This window comes from Sturnira hondurensis, unplaced genomic scaffold (assembly GCF_014824575.4).
Source record: "Sturnira hondurensis isolate 20B ecotype Veracruz unplaced genomic scaffold, ASM1482457v3 Scaffold0002597, whole genome shotgun sequence".
NCBI classification, from domain to species: domain Eukaryota; kingdom Metazoa; phylum Chordata; class Mammalia; order Chiroptera; family Phyllostomidae; genus Sturnira; species Sturnira hondurensis.
The window spans coordinates 4,689,338-4,716,002 of NW_028075228.1; the positions used below are offsets into that span (position 1 = coordinate 4,689,338).

A 26,665-nucleotide genomic window follows, 5' to 3' on the forward strand; every position below is an offset into this window, starting at 1 on the left:
CTCACGCCAAGCCCTAAGCTAAAGCAGAAACTCCTGGAGAAGGGAGGCGGCTGGCAAGCAGGAGCACCCCAAGAGTGGCCACTGCTGTGAGTCGCTGGTCCCAACACCCGCGGCCATGCTCCAGGTCATGAGCCTGGGTACAAGGCTCCCCTGGAGTCTGTGTTCCTCTCAGCAGGAAGCAGGGAGCACTTGAAGCCACAGATGACAGGATGTCTTCCTAGAAAGGCAATGCCACTCACTGCAAAGTTAATCAACGCCCTTTTTCAAAAACAGAATAAAGTTCATGTTTCTGCATGACCCCCTAGGAGGACCCACTTGCTGACCTTGGATGTGAAGGGTGAGTCATCACCGGAAAGCTGAGGCCCAGGAATGCACTGACTGCTTCAGGCTGCATGTGAGAAAACAGGCAGAAAAGCGACTCCAGCCCTAATGGGTCTCAGAAGCTGCTTAGTGGTTGCCCGTTAAAACAGGCACACATATCGACAGCTCCGAGAGCCTAGAGCCAGCCCCACGAACGAAAACAGGGAATGAATGAGGGTGAAGAGTCAGTTCTCAGATCAAGAAGTATATCCATACGTTTTTAAAATATATTTAATTAATTATGCTATTACAGCTGTCCCATTTTTTTCTCCCCTTTATTGTCCTCTACCCTGTACCCCCCTCCCACCACATTCCCCCACCTTAGTTCATGTCCATGGGTTGGACATATAAGTTCTTTGGCTTCTCCATTTCCTACACCATTCTTTTTTTAAAAATATTTTATCTATCTCTTAGAGAGGGGAAGAGAGGGAGAGAAACATCAGTGTGTGGTTGCCTCTCACATGCCCCGCACTGGGGAGCTGGCCTGCAACCCAGGCATGTACCCTGACTGGGAATCGAACCGGTGACTCTTTGGTTCATAGGCTGGTGCTCAATCCACTGAGCCACACCAGCCAGGGCCATTTCCTATACTATTCTTAACCTCCCCTTCTCTATTTTGTACCTACCATTTATGCTTATTCTCTGTACCTTTTCCTCCATTCTCCCCTCTTCCCCTCCTCACTGATAACCCTCCACGTGATCTCTATTTCTGTCAATCTATTCTTTTCTAGTCGTTTGCTTAGTTCATTTTTTTTTAGGTTCAGTTGTTGATAGTTGTGTTTGTCATTTTACTGTTCATATTTTTTATCTTCGTCTTAGGTAAGTCCCTTTAACATTTCATATAATACGGGCTTGGTGATGAGCTCCTTGAACTTGACCGTATCTGGGAAGCACTGTATCTGCCCTTCCATTCTAAATGATAGCTTTTCTGAATAGAGCAATCTTGGATGTAGGTCCTTGCCTATCATGACTTGGAATACTTCTTTCCAGTGCCTTCTAGGCAAGGTTTCTTTTGAGAAATCAGCTGATAGCCTTATGGGAACTCCTTTGTAGGTAACTCTTCTCTTTTTCTCCTTTTCTCTTGCTGCTTTTAAGATTCTTTCCTTATCTTTAATCTTAGGTAATGTGATTATGATGTGCCTTGGTGTGTGCTTCCTTGGGTCCAACTTCTTTAAGACTCTCTGAGCTTCCTGGATTTCCTGGGAGTCTATTTCCTTTGTCAGATTAGGGAAGTTCTTCATTTGGTTTTCAAGTAAGTTTTCAATTTCTTGCTCCTCTTCCCTTTCTGGCACCCCTATGACTCGGATGCTGGAATGTTTAAAGATGTCCTGGAGGCTCCTAAGCTGCTTTTTTTTTTTTTTTAGTTCTCGCTTCTTCATTCTGTTCTGGTATAATCTCTCTTTCTTCTTCAAACCGTTGATTTGAGTTCGTTTCCTTCCCTTCACTGTTGGTTCCCTGTACATTTTCCTTTATTTCACTTTTCATAGCCTTCACTCTTCTATTTTGCAACCATACTCAACCATTTCTGTGAGCATCCTGATTATCAGTGTTTTGAACTCTCCATCTGATAGGCTAGCTATCTCTTCATTAGTTAGTGGTATTTTTTCTGGAGCTTTGGTCTGTTCACTTGGACCATATTTTTTTGTCTCGGCATGTCTGTTATGTAGCACAGAGTAGAGCCTTAGGTGTTTGCCCGGGTGGGGCAACCCATGTGGCTGCGCTGTGTTGCTGTATGTGGGGAAAGGGCCCAAGAGGGGACAATGCCACTTGCTCAGCTCTCGTTCAGCTCCAGGTCACCTCCTCTGCTACCCACAAGCAAACTGGGCCCTCCTGGTGCTGATTCCCACAGAGGTGATTATGTGTATATTCTAGGACCCTTTGGGTCTCTCCAGTGAACTCTCCTGTGAGGCTGGGGGTTTTTCCTGTTGCTGCATCCCCCACAGGTTTTTCAGTTAGAGGTTTTGAGGCTTCGTTTCCCTGCACTGGAACCCTGTGTTGGCAGTCTGTCTCGCCCCCCAGTCATTCCTTCCAGGTTTCTGCACATGAATGTAGGGCAGCCTGGTCCTCCAGCCGCCACCTTGCCCCGAGTCCTCCCCACCCGGCTGCTTGTCTCCACCTCTCATACCATTCTGAATGAGTGTTTCTTTAACTCCTTGGTTATTGGACTTCCACACAATTCGATTTTCTGGCAGTTCTGGTTTTTGTTTTTAAATTTGTTGTCCTTCCTCAGTTGTGTGAGAAGGCAAAGTGTATCTACCTATACCTCCATCTTGGCCAGAAGTCAAGAAGTATATCCATGTCTTACATGACTTTCACTTTTTAAAGTTTTTTTAAAAACTTTATTTATTTATTTTTAGACTGAGGGGAAGGGAGGGAGAGAACCATCAATGTGTGGTTGCCTCTCGCATGCCCCCAACTGGGGACCTGGCCTACAACCCAGGTATTGCCCTGGATGGGAATTGAACTGGTGAACCTTTGGTTCACAAGCCGGTGCTCAATCCACTGAGCCACACCAGCCAGGGCTCAATCATTTTTTTAAAGCATAGCAATATTTTTTTCTTAAATCATACAGAGAATCCCAAAATACTCAGAAAGCATGTGAAGGGATTTACTTTTTTTGAAAGCCACATGGGTAACCCCAGGTCAGGTGCAACAGACCCAACCCCTTCATCCCAGGGCCACCAACGCTTTGAAAACCACACAGATGGCCAATGACATAAAACAAAACACACTCCGGATGGGTTTAGGTGTCAAGAAAAACAACCAAACCCAGGAACCTAGGGCTGATGCTTATCCAGTTCCCAAATGTGCAGGACATCTACCCAGGACCTCTTCAAATGCGCAAACACGTATTTTATTGGCTTGGTGCAGTAGACTAAACAAAGCTACCTTAACAGTTCACTTGTTAGAAAACAAACAATACTTTCCCAAAAAGGAATGGGACTAAAAGCAAGCACTTAAGTGGGAATCTACGACAAAACAGAGTTCACAAAAAAATGAAACCACCTTAAGATTTGTATCAGTGTGAGATCCTAGTAAAAAACCCTTCATGGGTACCGCAGCCCCAGGGTCGGGCAGCTCCCTTTAATGCAAAGACAGCAATTTAAAAGCTTCCGGTTGTTTCCAAAGAAAGAGCACCTGACAACACGTTGAGCCAATCAGTACATGGCAAATTATCCCTGATTATGATCCCTGTGCAGCAGGAGGCATGGCCAAAAGTGTGAAATGAAATGCAAGTGCCACCAAGAAGTAAACCCACAGTTCAGACCCATTATAGATTCCGTTCTCTATCTGCTAACTGAAGCAGCAGACCCCGTCTTGTGGGGCAGGGGGTGAGGAGAGAGAACGCTCAGAAAAGGGACCAAGCATTTGTTCTCTGGCTCCTTCGTTCATTTCTTAAAAGAACAAGCATCGTCACAAGGTGAAGCCAGGCTATGAAGTGAATTTCAGTATTCAAGCAAAGAAATTTTTCTCCAAAAGGTAGAAACATGGGAATGGGCAGATCAGAAGACCAGTAGCAACAGTTTTAAAAAGGAATCCTAGGAAGAGAAAAACATCTACTGAGAAACAAGCATGCCTGCTTGGCAAATTGCTGTGACCGAATTCCAGGGGAAAACACAGGGTCGAGGGTGGAGTTGGCTGTTAATGTGCGCCCTGGCCAGACAGAAACTATCTTTAAAATACTCAGATTTTGTCTGGTGATTTCGAAGTCCATGACCCTCAGGAAGTTGGTGTAACGGATATGCTGCCCTCCCTAGGACAGTCAACTGGATTTTCTTTGTAGAGTTAGAGAAATGTCAGGAAAGCCTCGGGTCTCTGTCCCGCTGGACTAACACAAGTCATCAGACTGCTGTAGCCCTACTGGCACAACTGGCGACCGATTCGTCAAGTGAGCTGACCGCTGTACAACATGGGAGTCCTTGGTTGGTTTTGGTTAATTCAAAGCAGCCGACTCTGACAGCCATCTCGTTTTTAACTGGTTGGCCTGGTCAGGTAGAAGCAGCCTATGAGGGCCTACAGAATGTCCACTAAGGCACAGACATAAATCCCTGCTCACGTCCACTGCACATTCTGGGGTGTCCAACCTTTTGGTGTCCCTGGGCCAAAATGGAAGAAGGGTTGTCTTGGGTCGCGCGTTAAATACACTGCGACACATAATCACCAAAAAAGCCTCAGGTTTCAAGTTAATTCACCATTTTGAGCTGGGCCACATTCACAGCCGCCCTGCGCCGCATGCAGCCCATAGGCCGCAGGTCAGACACCCCTGATTAGAACGTGTTGATGTGACTACATTGAGAAATGAAAGCACAGTCTTACAGCTATTCAAATAGGACAATGGAATGACCGCCATTTTAAAATTCTGAATGAAACCCACAGTGGCTCGTGCAACAACCTTCTTGGCTCCTGGGCCAACAGATACTGAACTCGTTCCGTTCTGCCCTGTAAGAGAATGTCCAAGTGTTATAATAATAAATTGACATGTTAAAGAAAACCTCCCTATAGTAGACTTCCGACAATAACTCAGCATTCATATTATTTCGAGTCATCTATAAAGACATATCAAATGCTAATAAAGAAAGCTCACTAAAAATTTATATCAATACCACCAAGTTGTTAATGGGCAAAGTTCTATTGCATAAAGACCTGAAGCCAGAGAAACAGTCTATGAAATTTACAAAAATCCCCAAAACACCTTAAACATTGCAGCATAAAATACTAAACGCTGAGTTCAAATCTCAAGAACAGATAACAGAGAGAAGCCCACAATTCACTTGGGACCCCAGAAAATGCTGGATTTACTATAATGATCCAATGCTTCACTCCAGGGGCCAAATGTAGATTATTCGTAACTGCAGGCCAGCTTCTTCTTGCTACATATTCTGTCCCTTCCTGAGTTAGGCTCTTCTGTCTGCTGATCCAGGCGTGCTGGTTGGTCCAGCAAAACTGGGAAGCTGCATGGGTCATACACAGCCGGAGTCGTTTGGCACCGTGGGGTTACGCAGGCTCTCTCAAGCAAAGCTAGCTTCCACCTTTCAGACCCAGCACACTCCTGCAGGGAACAGTGGAGAGCCCTTTGTGGGCTACCACACAGCTGAATTCAAAGTCCGGGCGTACGAGGGATGACAGCAACTCAAGGGTGGACCAGTATCACACAGTACACGTAGACCAAGACACCCGAATTTAATGTCTCCACTTCAAGAGAAACTTGGGTGATCTTTCAAAGGACGTTTCTTGGTATCTGTCATTTCCAATGCATTTTGGGCTTAGCAATTTAAAGATTATGGAGAAATGCCTGAATGGGATCTGAGGGAAATACTTCTCATCTAAAAACACTGGATGTGCTTTAAGATTCGGAAGCAGGTCAGGGAACCAATGGCGGCAGTGCCTGGCCTCTTGTCCGATTCCCGTGAGGCACTCGGATTGGAGCGCCTTGTTGCTGAGGGCGCGTGACTGACTCATGAGACACTTGAGTAACTTTGAATAAAAAGCCACTTTATCCTGCTGGGTGTGAACGACCACCAGTTCGGAGGCTGAGTGCCTACTCAGGACAGAGAAGCCATTCCCAGCAGAAGAGGCAAGACAGCCCTGAGCTCATGACGCGCTTGCTTCAGAGCAGGGTTTCACGTCATCTCCAGCCGGGTTGCTGCTGGTGTGGGCTGCTTCCTCCAAAGTTAATTCGGCCTCCAAACACCACATCTTCCGTAAAAATTGTACGTGGTTCTAATGAGATGCTAATTCTAACATGGCTGGTAAGCCAGGCAAAAGAATCGGAGTAGGGTCACAACAGAATGAGCAAGTTAGGTGACAGGATGGTGACTTAAAAGCTCTGAGCGTGGGGGTGGGGGAGAGAGGGCTGGCAGAGGCAGGAACGGGCCACGACTGGGAACACGGGGTGGGAAGGGGAAGAGCTCGGGAGACAGACTCGGACCATGTACAGCTGCCTCTCTGGGGGTCCAAGGGCATTTCTATGAATTGTCTGCATGGGGCCCAGTGGCACAGAGCTGCAGGGGTGGCCTGACCCGAGTGTGCCTGCATCTCCTCTCCACCTCTTCTGTCCAGGAAGGCTTCCTTTCCACAAGCCGAGGGTGGCGTCTGGTGCTGCTGAGACACCCCAGCGGCACACAGTGAAAAGGGGCTGGAGGCAGAAACAATGCAGGGAGACTTGATCTCCCCTGCCTGCCCTCGAAGACTCGCACAAACCCACTTACCCAAATCACTACAGCTGTAACTCCGGAAACACTAAACAAGCAGAGCCTGCATCCTGGTTCAGCTTTCACAAACACGCCGGCCGATCCAGGGGCCTGAGTTCCCGTGGCTGGGAAGGGCGCGTGCAGTCAAAGAAACGCTGACCACAGTGTTAAACCAACTTTGTGATTTTTATTGACGGGCGACGACTTTATACCCTAGGTGTCACTACACTGTGTACAACTGGAGCCGTGGTGTTCCAGAAGAGCAGGCAGACGTGAACAGAGCAGACCTAAGGAGACTGGTCTTCATCGCTCACCCGTGTCTCGCTATGTGTACACAGAAGCATGAATGCAGTTTGAAATCTTTTACTGGCAATACAGTTACAATCACCCATCGATGTGACTAACACCTTAACTCAGAATATTTGATCTGTAATGCGTATGTAAGCAATTTCTCATCACACAATTATTAAAATGTATTTTTAGGAACCAGCAACTTATTTTTTGTTTTATTTTTCTTTTGAAGAACTGTTCCTTCTCTGATAACTGGCTCATTTTTATCATTTATCAAAAACTAAAGGGTGGGGGAGGAAAGTGTGATGGACTAAAAAATTCATATTTTAAGGAAAGATAAAATTCATTTTCACAAATTTACAAGTGTTGCTGGTGCAGAATTTATTCTAAGCAATCAGACTAGGAATCAAATATAAGTTCCCCTTCTTACTCAGGAATCAGCATTATTTCAGAATTATGGATTTTTGTGTATTTTCTTAAATCAAGCGAGAGTCTGTTTCAACCAAATGATTTTGATTTGGAAGTTAGAAGTCAACATAAACTATGTTGCGCACAAACTGCAAGGCATCTCCTTCTCATTCCAGCCCATTTTTGCCAGAGGGAGAAAGTTCTCTGTAGAGCGCCACTAACGAGAGGAAGGGAGTCAGTGAGAGTCGTGTTCCACAAGCGGGCGTGGGCGCGGCGCGGGGGCGGTTACAGCAGGTCCACTCGGCGGTAATAGAGGAGGTAGGCTGTGCGGTCTGCAGTGGGCTTCACCACCTGGTACTGGTTGATCACCTTGACCATCTGGTCATCGATGCGCAGCCAGCCGTTCAGACCGATCTGGAAGACGTCTGTAGTGTAATGACCACCGGTCGCACTGCTGCCGTGATGGTAGACCACTGGAAGAGAGGGGAGGGGACCCAGTGAGACAGGCACCGCACACCGATGGCTCACGGGCAGCCCTCTGACTGCCTCTGAAACCCGGTCTCTCTCCTGCGACACCGCACCAGACAGGCGGGAGAGGGATATGTGAGCACGCAAAGCAACCTGTTCAAACACAAAACCTTAACTTACAAAAAAGTTCCATGTATACACCTTAATAACATTTTAAGTGTTCAGTATGTCACAAACAACAAAGCCAGTGCCTACTGAAGAGGGCTGTTTCACTGTCAGCCCGCTGACAAGGGCCATCGGCCATCTGAATGTTCACTACTTGAGAGAGAAGACTGGAAATCAGAGCACAAACGACACCCCTCCAGACCAACAGTGGCGGGAACTAACCATGACCTGAGACTCACCCAGACACCTGCTCTAGCCAAGTTCACTTCCAGACTGTTTTAAAGAGAGTATCTGAGTCTGAGACAAAGACTTTATGACAATGAAAAAAAATTGAACAAAACATAAATACACACTAGAGAATGATGAACTGTATTACAATAAAATGAGTTTTCATTGACATTATTGTTGTGACACAGAAATAGGCTACACTACAAGCAAAAATGAGAATTCTAGGTTTTCTGTGAATTGTCTCCTATGGTGACTCATAGCACCCACACCGGAGGTCTGGGATGCAAGGGCTGCCAGCCGGGCTGTCCGAGTGTGTGCCTTTGGGCAGCCCTCGCCCTGGCCAGCCTCAGGATCATGACTGGTCGCCATGGGACAGCAAGACTGTAGGACAAGCAGGTGAGAAACCAACGATGGCACCAACACAAGGTCACAGCCTAACCACACGCAGGCCACAGCCCCGGAGGCTGCCCCCGGGCAGTGATGACACCGATTCTGGATCCAGTGTGGGGTGCTTGTCCTGGGTTTCCACCTCTAAGACCCAACTGACTGGGCCAGAGCTTTTTAAAAGAGATGGAGTCAGTAGGATTTAAAGGACCTGTGGGTTTAACTCACTTGTATTTTCTATTAAGACACTTCCACTCTAAAAATTCAGAACAGAAGAAATAGCACACTACACGCATTCGGGTTTCCTAAGCGGCAGCCTTGTGACTACTATGTCCACATGTCCCAGACAGCTGGCCGGCCGCCTGGCAGGAACAAAACTGAGAATGACAGCCTTTCTTTCAAAAAGCTCATGCATTTTACCAACTCGTTCTTTGGTCCCACAATCAGAACTATTTTTCAAAGTACTTCTTTACTCACATGTTACAGCAAATTCTAACTATCCCTGTGACCTTACTTCTGAGATCAGAAGACTCCAGATGAAGACTCAGGAGTGCAGATGACGCAGGTGCAAATCCTGGGCGATGGTGCGTGGGCGGCGCATGCCCTCTCACCGGAGCCACTCGACCAGGAGATAAGGAATCCCTAAACCTTGGCCCTGACCATCAGCCTTCCCCTACACAGGCCCCAAGTGAAACAGCTTGCAGGCAGATGGCAAAGAAATACTTCATCACCACTGAGACCTCGGTGCCAAACCCCAGAGAGCGGCCTGGACCCTAGGGACCCCTCTGGCAGCAGAGGCAGGATGCGGGGCCTGAGCACCCACCGAGGCCTCCAGGCCTCCACCCCAAGAGGGCAAGGTACCCGCTGCCGCCCTGTCTGGGCCCCAGCAGGCTGGGGCGGGGCTCCGATCAGCTGCCTTGGGGGCGGAGAGAAAGTCGAAAGGAGGAGTGCCTGGTGGGGAGAAGGAGCCCATCCGGCCGAATGCCCGCTACCGTGGCACGGGGCCTCACCACTGACCTGGGGCCGGCCCGATGTCTGAAACCGTGGGGACGGGCTGAGGGCAGAGGAGTTCAAAGCCCTGCTCGACGGGGCACAATGGTGAATGATCCTCTTGGGTAAAAGTTTCAGCTTATTGTTTTACAAAACGGGGACACCACCACTTACCTTTCAGGACAGTTGTCAAGAATAAATGAGTTACATGAAAGGAATCTAACAGAAAGGCTAACACACACATGTGAGGGTCAAGTAGTGTTATTTTAAATCACAACCAGGCTCACCAAATGCAACACAAAAAGGCTTAAGAGAGAAGCTACAAAATTCCAACAAAAGCAACCATGAGTGTTGCAAGCAGTAATTATCAGAGATACAAAGCCTCCAAGGCCTAAGGGACTCGGGCTCCATAAAAGAGAAAGACTAGAAGAAAGGCCCGGAAGACAAGCTGGCACTGCAGGAAGCTCCAGGACGGGAGATAGGGGGTTTCAGGGCCCCTGGCTCTGGGACAGGGCTATGCCGGGCACCCCCCACACGGGGGGTTCCTGTGACTGACTGAGGGGCGTGTGAGTGCAGGCCACCCTCTCACGCACACATGGCAGTGTCACACAGAAGACGACACGGCGGAACACCAGTGTGGGACTCGGCCCAGCTGGGTGGCTCCACGTCACGGCCCTCCCTAGCGCCCTGCACCACAGGCCCCAAAATGACAGTGAGCAAAGATCGTGTCCTCTCAGCGCCGGCCCGGCAACCTAAACCTACTCCTCTGTGTCAGAGGCGAGGCAACCGTGTCGAACAAGGTCTTACGTTGCGTTCGGCTTAGAACTGAGAGGACATTTTGTCAAATTCCAAGCACTGAATTTCAACTGAAAGACACATTTTCAAATGATATTCTGACTTAAAAAAATCCACTGTCACACCAGCAGTGAAACCTGCTGTCTGTGTTTGTTCAGTGGTGTTACAGCGAAACTGTGCCAGGTGGAGACTCTTCTATTACTGCTCTAACAGAGTAAGGATGTACACATTTACTTACCTGCAAACAGTCTATAGGTTCTGTGGCATTTAAAATTCTTATTTTTAACTCCTGGAGAAAGCAGTTCTGAAAAACAAAATATCAACAGCTCCAGTCTACAAAAGCACCAAGAGAAAGGCTCAGAATCACACATGCCAAGGGCAACGGCAGTTTCCACTCACAGAATCAGCTGGTGGACCAGAAAACATAACAAAACTCCCTCTACCCCTTTACCTGCATTAAAAAATGACCCATGAGGAAATTAGGTGTGCAGTGTAGTAATGGACATAACGGGCAACCAATACATTAAAAAACTATAAGCAATATACTGAACCTATTAAACTCACGTTAGAAACCCTTTAAAAGCAGATGTTCCCTCCCGCAAAAAGAATGCAGGAAAAAAGCTGCCCTCCTAAAGACAAAACAACAACATAAAAACCCCAGTCCTGGAAAGCCTAAGACTTGAAAGGTTTTCATGCGAGTCAGAACCTTCTCTCAGGTGGCAGTGAAATGACTCCCCCAGGGGCACTAGTCCCTGGATGGTCTGGAGCGCGCACAGCCCTGGTGTAGAAGTGCCGCTCGGACGCCAAGGAGCTCAGCCCGGGATTCCCGGCTCCACCCCTCCTCCCCACTTCCTTCCCTAGAAAGCACTCGAGGTGGCAGCTGATATAAAAACACAGATAATGAAGACAGTAACACTAAATTATCACACACACACAATGCATGTAATAAGAAAAGCAATGCAAATAAAACCAGTGTAGAAACCAGACAAGTCAGTCCATCTAGACAGTTAATTTAGGATGAGGGAAGTTGCAAGAGTGGGTCAAAGGATGCCCATTCAACCATGTGCAAGCTGCTTTCTGGAAGCCATGCAAATGGAACAGATGCCCCAGCATGACTCTCAGCTGCAGCCCTTTCCTTGTTCTGGTCCCAAGATGGGAGCAGAGAAACATGCTGCCCGTGAGTGAAGCAGCTCAGTGTGTGAGGGGGAAGGCCCAGGAGCTGGCACAGGAGTCCCACCTACCAACCGAAGGGGGCAACTCCCAAGAATGGGGCTGAAGAGCCAGAGTCTGAATCCTACACAGAAGGAAGTGGAACATCCCTGGGGTGTAGGAGAAGCCAATCATACACACAGGGCAGCCACCCACCAGTTCCTGAGTCGCCTGGCCCAAAGGGCAAGGAGTGTGGGTACCGTGCCATGAGGAGGGAAGGAAGAGGAAGACAACAGGGACCCAGGGGCTGTATGAGACCCAGAGACACCACTGCATGTCCCCCGTCCTGTTTCCAGACAGCCTGATCTTTTGAAAATCACCTAACTTGTTCCAAGCTTCAGTGTCACACGATACAGTTTTCCACAAGTTCTGAAGCTTTCAAGGAACGCTTCCTTCGAGCTGCACTTTCAGCTGGACAACGTCCACTCGGGGCTGTGGCCAGAGTGTGCCCACGCTGCCCAGCCCAGTGCAACTGACGGAGATGTGTGGCTGACAGATGTCACAAGCCTACCACACACATCCCTGCAGCCAGGGCCGACAGACCCCCAGTGGCCTATGGGAAACAGCCTGGACTCCCTAGAAGACGTCTATCTAATCTGGCCGGCCCACACTGTTGTTAATACGTAGTATGAGAAAAATTATTTTGTACCATTAATCTATAAATTCTTCATAGAAAAATTACATTCATGTTAATGGATAGAACTAGTTTTTTCTAATCTAGTAAATTTTTAAAAAGCCATTTTAATGAGAATTTTAATAGAAAAGGTCTATTAAGAGTCAATAAATTCACAACAAACAAGTCATGAAAAAACTCATCCTGACATTCTGAAGACACGCTAACATGGGAGCCCCCCACTTGCAGGTGCACCGTCACCACAAAGGCTTTCTGCCTTACATGTTTATTACCTTTACTAATTTCCAGATCCACAGGATACTCAATATTTTTGATGAGCTTCTGACAGCCACCGGTCTTCTCGTAGACAAAGCGTTTCAGGTGCAGCACGAGGACAGGGGGCAGTTTCTCCAGGGTCACCCTGCGGCTGATCTCCACCTGAGACACGAGCACACAGGACACGCTGGCGTTGCACTCGGGCAGCAGAGCCTACGCCGCCTCCCGCCCAGGCTCCCCCCACCCTCGGGGAGCTGGCTCCTCACAGGACACCGCAGGCTGCTCAGCCCCACCGGGGCCAAGGGGCCTCTGCTAGAGCTTAGAAAGCTGCGGTGGTCTTCTCAGAAAAGGGCCCATGTTACCACACAGGGGCCACCCGCGCCCGTCTGTGAGCTCCTGTTAAGTACCTTCGCTCTGTAGCAGTAACAACAAATCAGCGTAACTGTAAAAAAGCTAACTTAGTAGGACCTTGACTTAATTAGCTTGTTTTTTAATAACTTAACAGTATTGATAAAACTGAGGCCAATGTGTTTCTTGAATTGGATGCTTTAAGTAATGCTAAAACCATTCATTCTAACCATTAATTTCACACTCTCTCTCACAGGTCATTATTAAAATACAACTTCACAAACAATACTTAATTCCTTTAATGCTCTCTGAACTTAGAAACTCCTTGATGCCTCCTGTATTTACACGGAGAACACTCTGGGTAAAAATACTCGTTAGAGCAACAATCTAAAAGATAGAAGGACATAGTGCGGAGAAAGCTTTGGAGAGACTGTATGTGGCTGAAGGCACCTTAGGGCCAGACTCTGGGAAAGCCAACTCCACGGTCATCACTTCCTGGGTCTGGTGAGTTTGCGGACCCCCGCATATACCTACCTGCCCACCTAGACTAAGACCCCGGGTGTGAAAACCACCTCCTGCCTATCTGTCCACCCATCGGGTCCTCGTATTCTAGTGTCTCTGTATCCAACAGGAACTCGTGAGCGAATGAAAATGCGACTGTAGCTCAAGAGTTAAACCCAGGGGTGATGACTCTGGGTCCCTCACCTGTGAATCAGGGCGCTGGACTGAAGTGTCTCTGAGATGCTTCTCAGTGCAGCGACCTAGGATTCTGACCTTAAACTTCAAGCACTTCTCTAGGTGGCTAATCTGAAATTCTTAAATGTGTTTGGGTTTCCAGACAAACTGAGGCATATTTTCTTATCACTCAACAAAAGCAGACCTTTTCTATATAGCCATGTTTTGTAGAATCATATTTTCCAGTGGACCATCATCCTGTGTTCCACAGGAAAAAAAAAAAAAACTTGTCCTAAAAATGTAATAAAATTAAATTCAGTATTTTAAAAAACAAATTTAAAAAAAAACCCACACTCTAGAAAATGCATTCTTTGCTCTTTACAGACATCACGAGCTACCCAAAATGACCCCCCCACACACACATCCACCTTCCTGGGTGCTCACTCTTATCTGACAGCCACACAGCATTCTGGTCCTGCAGCAAGAACAGTCAGCCTTGTTCTTTTTCATGTTCAAGGCTCCACCAAACCGCCACTTCTTCCTCGAATCTTCCTCAAAACCGGCTATCTAGAGTAAGACCTTCCTCCTCACCACTCTCCGATAACAGGCCAACAATTCCCTCTACTTCAACCCACACTTCCAGCTCCCCGCCCCCGCCCCGAAACTCCCGACTGTGCGCACAGCAGAAGCAAGAGAGGGGATGACAGACCATCACACAGGGCTTTCTGAGCAGCCCGGGCACAGCCGCAGCAGCGGGAGACCAGGCAGACCCGCACAGCTGGCTCAGAGAAGAGAGCAGGGAGAGTGGCACGGTGGCCAGGACAAGTGCGTCCACCTCTGGAGTCGGGGCTGCCACAGAACAAGCCAAGTGGACAGTCCCTACAGCCACATTCACAACCCAGCCACACAAACCAAGCTCCCTGAAACAGGTATCCACCATCTTTCTCTTCAGTTCGACCATCAGAATCTTGTTCTCTCACGAAGCCAACTGCCAAATTTCTGTCATTGGCTCCTACCACTTTTATATTTTAAACAAAACTGCCTATGAGAAGCAATCAGAAAATATGGTGGAAGGTTAAGCATAACTTCTGCAAATTCCCCAACAGGTTGGCTTGACCAATCCAAAGCAGGAGACCCCTGATGAACTGAAGACCCCAGAAGAGCACCTACTACTTCTATCCATCACTCAGGGCACCAGCCGCAAGGCGAGGGTATGTCCACCTCAGCCATGTGAGGGGCTGATGGGTGTTCTGTGCTGGGACATCTTTCCTCACCCTGCACCCACTACATGCTACGAGGGGGGACTCCAAACGTACCAGAATTTATGTATTAAAAAATTGAGTATTTATTCTTACATGTTTAAACTTCCGTCACCTTCAAAGTACTCTCCATTTGATGCAACATGCCAATCAAGACTTTCTTCCAATATTCAAAACAGTTTTTGAACTTGTAAATTTTGACGCTTTTTAGTGCTTCTGCCATTTTTTGTTTCACCTCTTCCACATCGGCAAAACATTTCCCTTTGGAAACTTTTTTTCATCCAGGGAAACAAAAAAAAGGATGCTCAGAGTGTGAGATCCGATGAAGAGGAGGGTGGAGCACGGGGGTCATGCCATTTCTCGTCAAAAACTGCTGAATGCTCAGCGCAGTGTGGGTGGGTAAATCACCCATCATGAAATGGGCAGATGCACTGAGTCTTCATTGAAACTGAACACACCCTCACGCAACAACGCAACTGGTACACCAATACAGATGGGTTCCTAGAACACTCACCTGGCAGGGGAAACGTGTACTACAAGGGGCCCACCCTCCACAGATAATTCTGGTTGGTTTTGGGTCCCCCTGGTATTATTTAAATTAAGCTTCAAAGGAATACTATAAACTGTTCAAAAAAAGCCCTGCCCATAACTAGCCTGCCCTCATCCCCCCAGCACACACTCATGAATTCATTGCCACAATTTAGGATATACAATGGAGACAACACCCTCAACTGTACCGGCGGAAATTGGCATAAGCTGGCACATCTGGCCTGCTGGGAATAAGCTCTCAAAAAGGAGACTTGCATCCATCTCTCTGACTAAGCTGACAAGTACACCACACTGAGCTAGAATCTGCTTCTGGATGCCTCAAGACAGATTTTTCTCTTTCAGATCAAATCAAAGAGCAACAGGCACCAGAACAGTTACTTCCAATATTTCAATATCCTTGAAGATCTACAATAAAATGCAACAACAGACATGCTACAAATCTCTTATGTGCTCATCTCATTACACTGTGCTCTGTGATATCTGGAACGTACAGAAGCCGTTCAGACTGACGGGGCAGAACTGACTTTGTGGTGTCGTGGTTAGATCGCCAGACACACAAATGTATCTCAGCCTAAATAATCGGCAAGGCCATTACCCTTGTGCTGCACGATTCAGAGCTAAAGGAGGTTGTTTTGATCATCTGTTTAGACCATTTCATCAAAAAATGTGAAAACTTAAGAGTCCAAAAAACCTAAGCAACTGATTTAAGAGGCAGAACTCAAACCCACTTGTCCTCACCCTAATTCTGGGTCTTTCTACCACACCAGAGTGCCTCAGTGGGGGCGTTCGAGATCAACCACGAATATACCTCTTGTTTGGTTTTTGTGGTATAACCTTGGACAGATTCTCTCGCCACCAAGCTTTCCAAGGCATCCTGGACTGTGCGTATCTTGTCCGACTGGATATCCAACTGCAACGTGAAAAATGGCTGCAAAGTGGCAGATTCTTTTGAACTCTGCTGGTAAACCACAGATCTAAGAATTGAACACAGAAACAAAAAATTTAAGAGACCACTCCTACCCACTTTCTCTTAAGATTATCCAACAAGAGGAATAAACACTGAAAATAAGATTATTCAATATCACTTTCAGAAGACCAGAGAAAACAGCAAAGCCAAAAACATACCGAATATAAAAATAATTCTGCTGAATGCCACCTCCTAAGTATTTCTAGCAACTATGTACAGCGGTTGATCATTTCCCCAGTTCAGTGCTCTGAAGAAAACACATTTCACCTTCAAATTCCTTCACCTCCACTCCACATTTAATGCACTAGTTAATAAATGTGACTATCTTGCCATGGCCTCAAAATGCTGACACTTTCCATTTTCTCAAGGTATCATAGCCTGCTCTAATAAAACAGAGGAAACCTCAAGATAAACAGAGTATTTTTAATGGCATTTTCCTCTATAAAAATGACTTACAAAGAAGAGGAGCAGGGTGAGTATAATAAAAAACAAGTTAACATTCCAGGAAACAGGGCTACCTCCCTTAAGAAGAAGGCTGCCAATTCAACTTTGTTTTCTTAGCTGGTTTTTCATTTCATTTTCCTTTTTCTAAGTTTTTCTGACTAAAAACTGTGTGTTCGGCCCATCTCTCACTTAGCCTCAGCAAGGAAACGCTCCAAGAGTTCAACAAGGGATTCTATTTCTGCAGCCGAAGTGACCTAGTTTACCAACGGAATAAAACGGGTGTGGCCAGATATTCGGACTTTTCAGAGCAGATGCTCGAAGAACGAGCTAAAAGCTTTCCTGCTGAGGGTTTAACTTCCCTACGCTGTCTTCCCAGCTCCACCTTAGGAGGGGTCTCCACGCCCCTCCGAAGTGTAAAGACTGGGGACGGACAGCTACTCCCTTGGTTCCGAAGAGGAACAGCGGGAAAACCACTAAGTAAACCTGGTGAAGAAATCATGAAGCGGTCCTCGTGGCTCAAAGTGCCTGACTTTATCAAAAGTGTCCCAGGGGGAAAAGGTAGAGGAAGGTTCTGGTTTTTCTGGGGAAACTGAAAAGCCACCAGCAGAGGAAGAATTCTTTCAACTGGTCTGAATAAGGAACCATACTCACGATAGCTACTGTGCAAAGAAAAGGAGTTCCTAAAGCATGAGAAGCAAGTCCTCTTTCCTTTACCATTTTTCAAACAGATGTATCAACAACAATCTCAACAAAACGAGCCCACAGAGGCCGAGGCCATTAGGGACCGTGGCGGAGCCACTCAGGCGAGGTCAGAAAGGTCCCGAAGTGGATTCTGGCTTCTCCCAGTGGTCATTCTCGGACAACTGCGGTACCTGTGGGTCTGCTGGCCACACCCAAAGTGGCACTGCAATGCTGATACTGTTGTACCTGGGAAAAATATGGTGCTCTCACTGCATCCACTTGTTCTGCTCCCTCATCACCCCCTCCCATCCCCCGGTGCCTGGGAATGCTAACATCAGGCTGCTGGTCTAAGGAGAGCTCAGAGCACATTCAGCCCCCTCTCGCTGCTTCCTGCTCCCAGCTCGGCCCAACCCAAGGAGCCATACCTGGCAAAAACAAGTCACAGTGGCAGCGATCAAAGGCTGGGCGTTCCCAGAGCACCACTGACCAAAGAGTGACATGGAGACCCCAGAACACAGGGGCCCTGGGAGTAACTCACAATGGAGGGCACACAGTGACTTGTTCAAGGTCACACAGTGGCACGAGTGGCTTATAAATCCAACTCTACAGTATCACTGACTTGCTTGTGAGGCAGTCAGGCCAGATTTCCTGAGGTTTTCATCAGCCTGTTGACAGGTGCTCAACCCAAGTTGTTTCAGAGCAGGGAAGGACAGAACCAAACCTCGATGCCTTGAAAGGATGTTAGTTCTTGTGGATACACAGCACTTGGGACAATGGAAGGCTAAGGTCTCACTGAAACATGCGAGGTTCTGCTGAGAGGCCTTTGGGGAGGAAATGTGCGCTGTGCTGAGGTCCCTTCACACTGGGGACTGGGGGAGTACACTTCCCTGGAGATGGCATGAGTCTTAGTGAATGCCGCATCCCAAACGGCTCTAACGTAAATAAACAAACCTCAGGCGAATACATGAAAAGCAGCTGGTTTAAGGGAACTGGGGCAGAGGAGGTGCCAGGTACTCCAGCCCAGGTCACATGACCTCCTCAGGGTAAGTCTCTCTCCTACGTTCCCTTAACTTTCTGACTTGGCCCTAGTGCCTAAAATCCCTACCATCAGATACTCGAATTTCTTCTCATAACTAAACATGCATTTCAATGAACTTGTCTCTCCCTTCCTACCTAGCTGTGAAGCATAGAACTAAGGGAATGTCAATGTTGACGGGGGAGCGAGGAACTCACGGTGGCAGCCAGGCCCCTGGGGACAGTGCCCTCCACAGAAAGGCCATGATGAGCCGTGTGAAAGCAGGGGGACTGGCGAGAGAAGGACTAGAAGTCCCAGAAAAGAGAGGGCACGGAGGTGTAAAGGTAAACCACCAAGTCAAAATTTTAGGACAAGTCTTATACCTTTCCCCTTTAGCAAAATCTCAAAACCCCGAAAAAGGCAAATACTAAATTATTCCAGAAAAGCATAAACCTGATGTGTCCACCGAAAATGCCGGTGATTGGCGTCTGAACAAAGTCCGCCTGGCGCGTGACTGAAGTCTTATTTCTGGGGCCCACTTGCTCCCATTCGTCCTCACTGCCTTCGCCTGGTTCTTCCTGCTCCTCCTCGTTCTCCAAGTGGCTTTTGGGTCCATTGGAAACAGTAAGTTCTGAAAAGCAGACGGTCTGCTTAGGTTACTATTTACAACAAGAACAGCAAAAAATTAAAATATTAAAGTTAAAAAAAGAAAATCCTGCATGCGTTGCCTACACAGACTGGTCATTTAGTTTTAAAACAGACCAGGGTGTGTTCCACATCAAGAGCAAACAGTGTGCGTGACGACTGAACCCCCGCCGCACACACAGCTTACAGGACATTCCCGGGACAACTGGGGAGACCTGAAGATGGACTAGAAAGTAGATATTCCTGCGTAGTCAGTTCCTTTTCTTAATTTGGTGAGGACGGTAGACATGGAGAAAAATTCCCTTGTCCTCAGGAGATGTATGCTTTAGCACTGAGGGGTGAACTAACTGCTACCTGCAACTTAACTTCAAGGCGTTCAGGAAAAATGTGCACACACACTTTGTGCGCACGTAGAGAGAATGATGGCACGGTGACCCCTCAGAATCCAGCAGTGACAGAGGCAGTCACTGAACTGCTTTGTTCAGTTTGATCACTTTCCTAATTAAAAGTTGCAAGAAAAAAAGCAGAGATTTTTTCAGATATATACAATTCATCCAAATATACATATATGGATAAACTTATCAGATTTACCCAAATAAAACATTCTCAGTGGTACATAATGGGTAATGTAAAAATAACTGGTTATCTTTACGAGTAAGGGATTTTGAAGGGCAAATGACTGGGGATGGGGGGAACAAGCAACTTAATGTATGCGTATATAACCTTTATTTAAAAATGATTCTTGCCCTGGCTGGTGTAGCTCAGTGGATTGAGCGCGGGCCTGCGAACCAAAGGATCGCAGTTCGATTCCCATTTGGGGCACATGCCTGGGTTGCGGGCCAGTTCCCAGCAGGGGACCCACGAGAGGCAACCATACATTGATATTTCTCTCCCTCTCTCCTTCCCTCCCCTCTAAAGATAAATAAATAAAATCTTTAAAAAAATAAAAATAAAAATGATTTTTAAGAAAATGTTTGCACAGATTTTTGTAGCAAATACAGCATAACCTACTTGCATTACTTGGTGAGAGAAGTTTCTTTAGGTTCAACATTTCCTCATGCAGTCCGTTTAGAATAAAGCCTAAGTACTCCTCCGCGTCTTCCTGTCGACCCTAAACAGGCCAAGCGCAACCACATTAATTTCAAGTGCCTGCTCTCTAAGACCAGCGAGGAACGTAACACCTGCATATTCAAGCTGCTGCCTCTTAAACTGTCAACACACTTTCATATAAAGTGTTTCCCCCAAAACATGTTGAGTTTTTCTTTGGAAAAACTGAGACTGGGGGAGGGGGAGGATGGGAAGCAAGGGAGAACAGACTAAACACTTATCTTTAAGTGACAGAACTAATAACAACTTTTACTATGCTTTTCTGTATTTCTGAAATTTTTCACAATAAATATACATTACCTTTATAAGGAAAAGTTATTCAGAGTTGCTTTTTTTTGTTAAATGAAACAGAAGACCAAGCCCTTGTTGCCGAGGGTCACCTCGCTGCATAGCCCCAAGGTTTTCATCAGCACTGGGGCTGTGAAAGTAGCAGATGTCCCCTTTGGCTCAGAGGCCTGAGGAGCAGCTAAAGCCCGTGAGTCCGACAGCAGAACCTCTCCTGACTGCTGCCTCCACCCCAGGCCCCATCGCCCCACTCTGCCTCAAGGGCAGCACCGTGCAGTGGTTAAGGAGCTGACTGAAGCTGTGCTCTGCCATTTATTAGCTGTGTGACCTTGAACAAGGACTTCACTTTTCTCAAATGTAACAAGGAAAGACTAATCCCCCTTTACTCTCAGGGTTAAGTCAATACATAAAAGAACTTATAACAGCACTTGGTGCACAGTAAGTGATTGGCTCTCATTATGATGATTACCACCATCCTCTTTAAATTCATCCAAGCTACTGATTCTACAACAAGCCGAAACCTACTGAACACACCCACCAACCACAGCACCTAAAGCAGAGAGCAAGCACTGAGTAAGCAAAGGCAAGGCACAAAATGGAATAAAAGACAACACTGTATATGGCTACAACAGAGGAGGCCCAAACCTTTTCAGACAGGCTCGACTTGATGACTGTCAGGAGTCTATAAATATATGTGGGTTCAAAGGCAGCTCCAGGGCGAATATCCCTCACGATTTTATCCCCAAGGGCTGCAGTGGAAAAAGGACATAGATTTTTATAACAAAAAGAAAGTCTGAAAATGACGAAAATCAAAGTCACCCAAACTCCCTCCCATGCCCACCCACTGTTGAAAATAGCATAGGTATATAGTAACTGACATTTAAAAAAACATTTTTTTCCAACAAGGCTGAATTTATCAAATTCAGTCACTTGACCTCCCAAATCACAATATGTACTAACATCAGAAGACCTCATTTCCACTCACCTTGTCTGGGTTTTGGAGGTACTGGCATATTAGTAAACTCATTCATTAGCCGAACACTAAACGCGGGAGAAAAAATGGTTAGTAGTGCGTTGTTTCAAAAAATATGCTTTTACTAAAAAGCCTTGATGGCTAAGTAAAATATTAATTAGTATGAGGATAGCAGATTTTAGGCAACCAATGCCATAATAGCTAGTGAGTTCCTAAATCTTTTCTATATAAAATTTTGGTAAATTGTAAGTGATGAGCTGGTAAACACTAAAATTTAATCCCCTGGATCTAAGAAAATAATAAACAATGCTTCAACTGCACTTCTAGTTAACTTCTATATAAAATCATAAATACTAAATTAAAAAATAGAATTATAGACCCTCACTTGCAGGATATTAAGAACTTTGCTAAACTATGAGTTCCAATTATCAGAGGGGGAAATCCCGCTCCCTCAACACATTTTTAAGCACCTTACTTACAAGCTGTCTATCATGGGTGTTGACGTACAAGGTCTTTGCACTTTTGAATACAGAGGAATGAACTTCATCAGGTGATACATCGGAGGGCAAGCAACCAGTGCCTGCAGTGTCTGAACATCGGCAGGAAGGAAGTGTAAAGGAAATCAAACAGGCATGCAAATTTCCAAAAGGCACAGCAAGCACTAGAGCATAAGAAACAAAATAAGCCAAGGACACTGAACAACTTAGATATGTAAACACAAAAGGAAATAAACCAAATAATCATGGGCGACTACCTTTTGATATCCACATAAGGGTTTACTCTGCAATCAGCACTTTACAGACAAGAACATGATTCAGTCGAGATAATGAAATCAATGAAAACAAAATTTCCAGTTATAAAATGGTCACTCTGCCCTATTACTTGGGACCACTCTTGTGAGGTAAGAACTTGCCTGACTCTGGCAGTATCAGGTCAGCAAATCTTTTTGGGGGGTGGGGATATGGGGAGTAACACTGTTATAAGCAAGGTAGACAGACTAAGTAAAAAACCAAGACTCTGGATTCAAAATTTAGGGTCGATGGCCCACGAAAGCTGAACTACATCAACCGTGCTATAGGAAAGCTGCAGTGAGCCGGCCGTGCGGACAGCATCGAAGGATACAGCATTAATGTAGCACCAGTTTCCTTTGTTGATCAGTCCACGGGGTTGCAACGATACCGGTTTATGTACTAGGGTTACATTCTCCAGTAACTCTGAAAGAGTAAAGAAGCACATTTGAGAAGTTAATGATAGTTAGTGAGTAACATTATTTCCCTTTTTTTTTGAGAGTTCAAAGCCCTGCCAATAGAGCACATATCCAAAGGCATTCAATGTTAAAGCTTCCTTCTATTCTACATTATGTACATTATTTAATGATTAAATCTTTTTATCCTTACCTGAGGATATGTTTTCATCGATTCCAGAGAAAGAGGACGTGGGGGGAGAGAAACGCCAATGTGAGAAACATCAATAGATCACCTCCCGTATGCTCCCCGACCAGGGATCAAACCTGTAACCCAGGTATATGCCCTAGGTATGTGCCCTGAACTGAACCTTCAGCTTTTTAGTGTATGGGACAACGCTCCACCCAACTGAACCACCTGGCCAGGACAATAATTGAAGTCTTTAAAAAATTATTTCCCCTCAAGCACTCATATTTATTTGCCTTCTTGTGGGAATATACCTAGGGAGCACAAATAAGAAACAGAAAAACGTAAAAAACAGCATGTCAGTACTAGAGAACAGACTTAAGAGAGACTTTTCCCTCCAACACTGACAGCGAGGCAGGCCTTGGGCACAGCGGGGCCCGAGACCCTCGCTAACTACATGTTTCCACGCAAAGCCTAACTCTCAGTCACGTCTGAATGCCTGGCACCTACTTCGGTACGCAGAACCACCCAGTGGGTGCTGGATGACTGTTCAATGGGTGACACTCCTTTTTGGGACCACTAGCTCCTACTAGCTAAATAGTATTTTTCATCAGGAGTCAAGATTAGGGACTGTTTTGGACACTGGGATTCTTTTATGCCAGTTAGAAACAAGCTTCCTATCCTCAGATTTCGCCCTTGAACATCACTCTTCTCCACAGTCATAAGAGCTGTAAATGCCATCTTCATACAATGCTTCAAGGACTTAAAAATCAATGCTTTAAATATTTCTTTCAGAAATGTCCTGTTATGAGACTTTTAACAGTGACAGCTACAATTTATGGACACCTTCTATACTTAGCGAGTGCTCTACAATGTACAGATGTTAGCTGGCCACATTTAAACCTTAGCAATCTGGGAGTACCACCACCCCCCCGATCCCCAGTACGGAAACTGAGGCTCGCAAAGGTTAGCCAGTTGCCTGTGATTACACAGGAGCAAGGTCGCACAGCCAGCACCTGAAATGCACGGTCTGTGTGTGGCCAACAGCCTCTCTTACTCTAAACTATGCGTGAGGAAAGAAGCACTTGGTGAACACACATTTGAAGGTAGCGTCCATCTAAGCTATCAGTCACACAAAAGAAACCTTTTCTAGCCCTGGCTGGTGTAGCTCAGTGGATTGAGAGTGGGCCTGCGAACCAGAGGATAGCAGTTCAATTCCCAGTCAGGGCACATGCCTGGGTTGCAAGCCAGTTCTCAGCAGGGGGATACATGAAAGGCAACCACACATTGATATTTCTCTCCCTCTCTCCTTCCCTTCCCCTCTAAAGATAAATAAATAAAAATTTTTAAAAAGAAGCCTTTTCTAAAGCACAGCTGAACTGGCAGGTCCCAGGCTTAAGCATTCAATGAAGAAATTAATTTGCCAAATTCTAATGTCAGCACACACTCACTCACTACCCCTCTCCCTCCTGTCAAGAGTAAATGACCTCTTTCCCCTAACTGAGCAGGCACAGGGCATAATTTTCCCACTTATAAGAACTAAAACATTACAGGCTCAATGGGATCTGTTCAATTAGACTAAGCTTGCACAACTCCCCTGACCTCTCTTACTACAGGGAACAACACCGGGTCTCCAATGATAACAGACCAGTTACAGGGCTCACCACGAGCTCCTTGTGACCCTGCCCGGCACCGACAGTGCCAGTCACGTGGCAGACGCCGTGCCAGGAGCTTTGTCTATATTACTCATGACCATCGTCACAACCCTGTCAGACAGACACCAGTACCATTCCCGTGTTACAGGTGTGAAAATGAAGTCCAAAGGGACAGGTAACTGGTACAGGTCACATAGCTGAGCTGACACACGAACCTGGGTCTACCTGACTCCAGAGGCTAGGCTCTTTCTTCTCAGTAGACAACAGGTTCCACTTTAAAATCCTTCTACTCTGAGGCTTCAGATGCTAACTTCGCTCCACAGGTTTAAGATCTACTTACAGTGCATTTGTACATATCTTTGAGTCATGGTATCACAACAGTCCATAATTTCCAATGTGTGCCAGTTATCTGATATAAACACTACCAAAAAATGCATTTTCAGATAAGCACCAATCCCAAATGAATACCCAGCAGACACCTGTAATGCTCTGCCAGGGAGTTTTACATCCAGAACCCATTTACGTTTTTACAGGAATGTAAGCCTCAAAACCAACTGATTCCTAACACCAGGACCTCTATTAAACATCATGCTGCCATTGGCAGAGCCCTGCCTCGGCACCAGCTCCCCGAGGCACAGGGGTGACCAAGAGGTGGCCCTGCTGCAAGAGAGCTTTCAGACAGTGAAGAAGGGACACCACAGGGCAGGTGAAGCTGAAAGGTTAGCGGAAGGGATGCTTAGCCCACTCCAAGGAGAGACTCTGAGGCAGCCAGGGACCAATGACAACAGACGGCAGCTGATACCAGAACATCTCCAGCTGAAGTAATGGTGTCTTCTACACAGAGAAGAAATACAATAGGAAGAGTGGGTTATTTTGTTTTGTGCTGTGACAAGGTGGAGTTTACTTTCTAGAGGTGCTGACAAGGGGCAACCAGATGACACTAGTAAACAGTATACTTATACTCACAGACCTGCAAGCAACACAGCTATGCTTACCATCCACACGGGCCCCTGCAGCGTGGGGCTGAGACTGCATCCTGGCAACACACACAGCACACCTGAGTGCCAGGCTGAGCAGAATCTGTAAGTGATCCAGACTCATGGGGCAGGTTGAATTGGTAGTGGGGGCGGAAGCAGCTTCCAGGGTCTCCAAGCCTTCTAGGATGGGGGTTTGGGGTAAAGGTCCAAGGGGATGTGGGGAAGGGTCTTGATGACATTAATTCCTATTCAATACAGACACTGGAGGGAATGGAAAGGAAATGGCCAGGAACAGGCATACAAGATCTATCTGAAACATCCCTTCCATGTTAAGTGTTTTAACAGACTAAAAAAAAAAAAAAAAAGCAAAGAACGTTTACAGACAATCAATAGTACTTTAAATTCATCTTGTTAAAACATCATTTATGACAAGGCTAACTCCACTCTCAAAGGGGAAGCAGGTGCAAAAACATCAAGAATTAACTGCTCTAAGCGCCACTGAAAAAAATGCATCTCCTCTAACATTCATAACTAAGCTACATGCCCAGAATAATCTGCACACTTGCAGGATGGAACATTCAAACCTATGGAATCAAGAGAATAGCTCCAACTTAAAACTGTTAGCTGACTTCTTTCTGACATTCAGCTGGGAAACAGCCTGTACTGGTTGGACAGAAATCTTTCGTTTCTACATCAACCCTTCTCTCGAATCGATACCAACTTCTGGTTATTACTGTTGGTTTGCTTATTTTCAAGGAGCTGGCAGGTAAAAAAAGGCAGTTTTGCTGTTGGTTTTCCACAATATGAAGTCTCTCAGCATCACCTAGTGGTTTGTTCAGTAACTGCAAGTAACAGAACATTCCAAGTAGACATATCTACAAAATTAAAAAGGCAAAAAACTCTGAAACATAATGTAGAAACAGAAGATTTATTAGCAAATATACAAAGCTAGCTTCTTTTCAAGTCTTCAACATTCTTTGGAACAGCCTTCTGGTACAATATTTACAAATGTAGATTAGTAAGTCCTTACAGACTTAGGAAATAGAGACACAGAAAAATCTTGTTTCCTTAATGATTATGCTGTTATTCTAGAGAAATTTCATCTGCTGTGGCAAGTCTTCCATTAGCTAAAATACAGAATTGCTACCCTCAAAGGAAGACTAACTAACACCTAGAAACAGTCTCCCCTGAGGACATCTAGGAGTTGCACACTGTGTATCTCCACAGCAAGACGCCATCTCAGTCCGCTTTGTGTCGGGGGTGCGCAGCGCCTTCCCTGGACAGGGAGCTCCTTACAGACAGCCTCACACCGCCGACTTCTCAGCTGAGTCTCCCCT

At 46.2% G+C, this 26,665-nt stretch overlaps 1 protein-coding gene across 3 annotated transcripts in view; it reads right to left on the bottom strand.

Moving 5' to 3' along the window:
• Positions 1-6,718: 6,718 nt before the first annotated feature.
• The window catches only part of USP10 (ubiquitin specific peptidase 10), a 63,182-nt gene continuing 43,235 nt past the window's right edge, over positions 6,719-26,665 (bottom strand). For all 3 annotated transcript variants that reach the window (XM_037040271.1, XM_037040273.1, XM_037040270.1), the window contains 10 exons: positions 22,449-22,540; positions 21,806-21,915; positions 21,339-21,394; positions 20,999-21,102; positions 19,973-20,072; positions 18,770-18,947; positions 16,018-16,183; positions 12,396-12,540; positions 10,519-10,584; positions 6,719-7,723 (listed from right to left, as the gene is read on the bottom strand). In XM_037040271.1, coding sequence (XP_036896166.1) covers positions 7,536-7,723; positions 10,519-10,584; positions 12,396-12,540; positions 16,018-16,183; positions 18,770-18,947; positions 19,973-20,072; positions 20,999-21,102; positions 21,339-21,394; positions 21,806-21,915; positions 22,449-22,540 — 1,205 coding nt within the window. In that variant the 3' untranslated portion in view covers positions 6,719-7,535. The remainder of the gene's footprint in view (positions 7,724-10,518; positions 10,585-12,395; positions 12,541-16,017; positions 16,184-18,769; positions 18,948-19,972; positions 20,073-20,998; positions 21,103-21,338; positions 21,395-21,805; positions 21,916-22,448; positions 22,541-26,665) is intronic.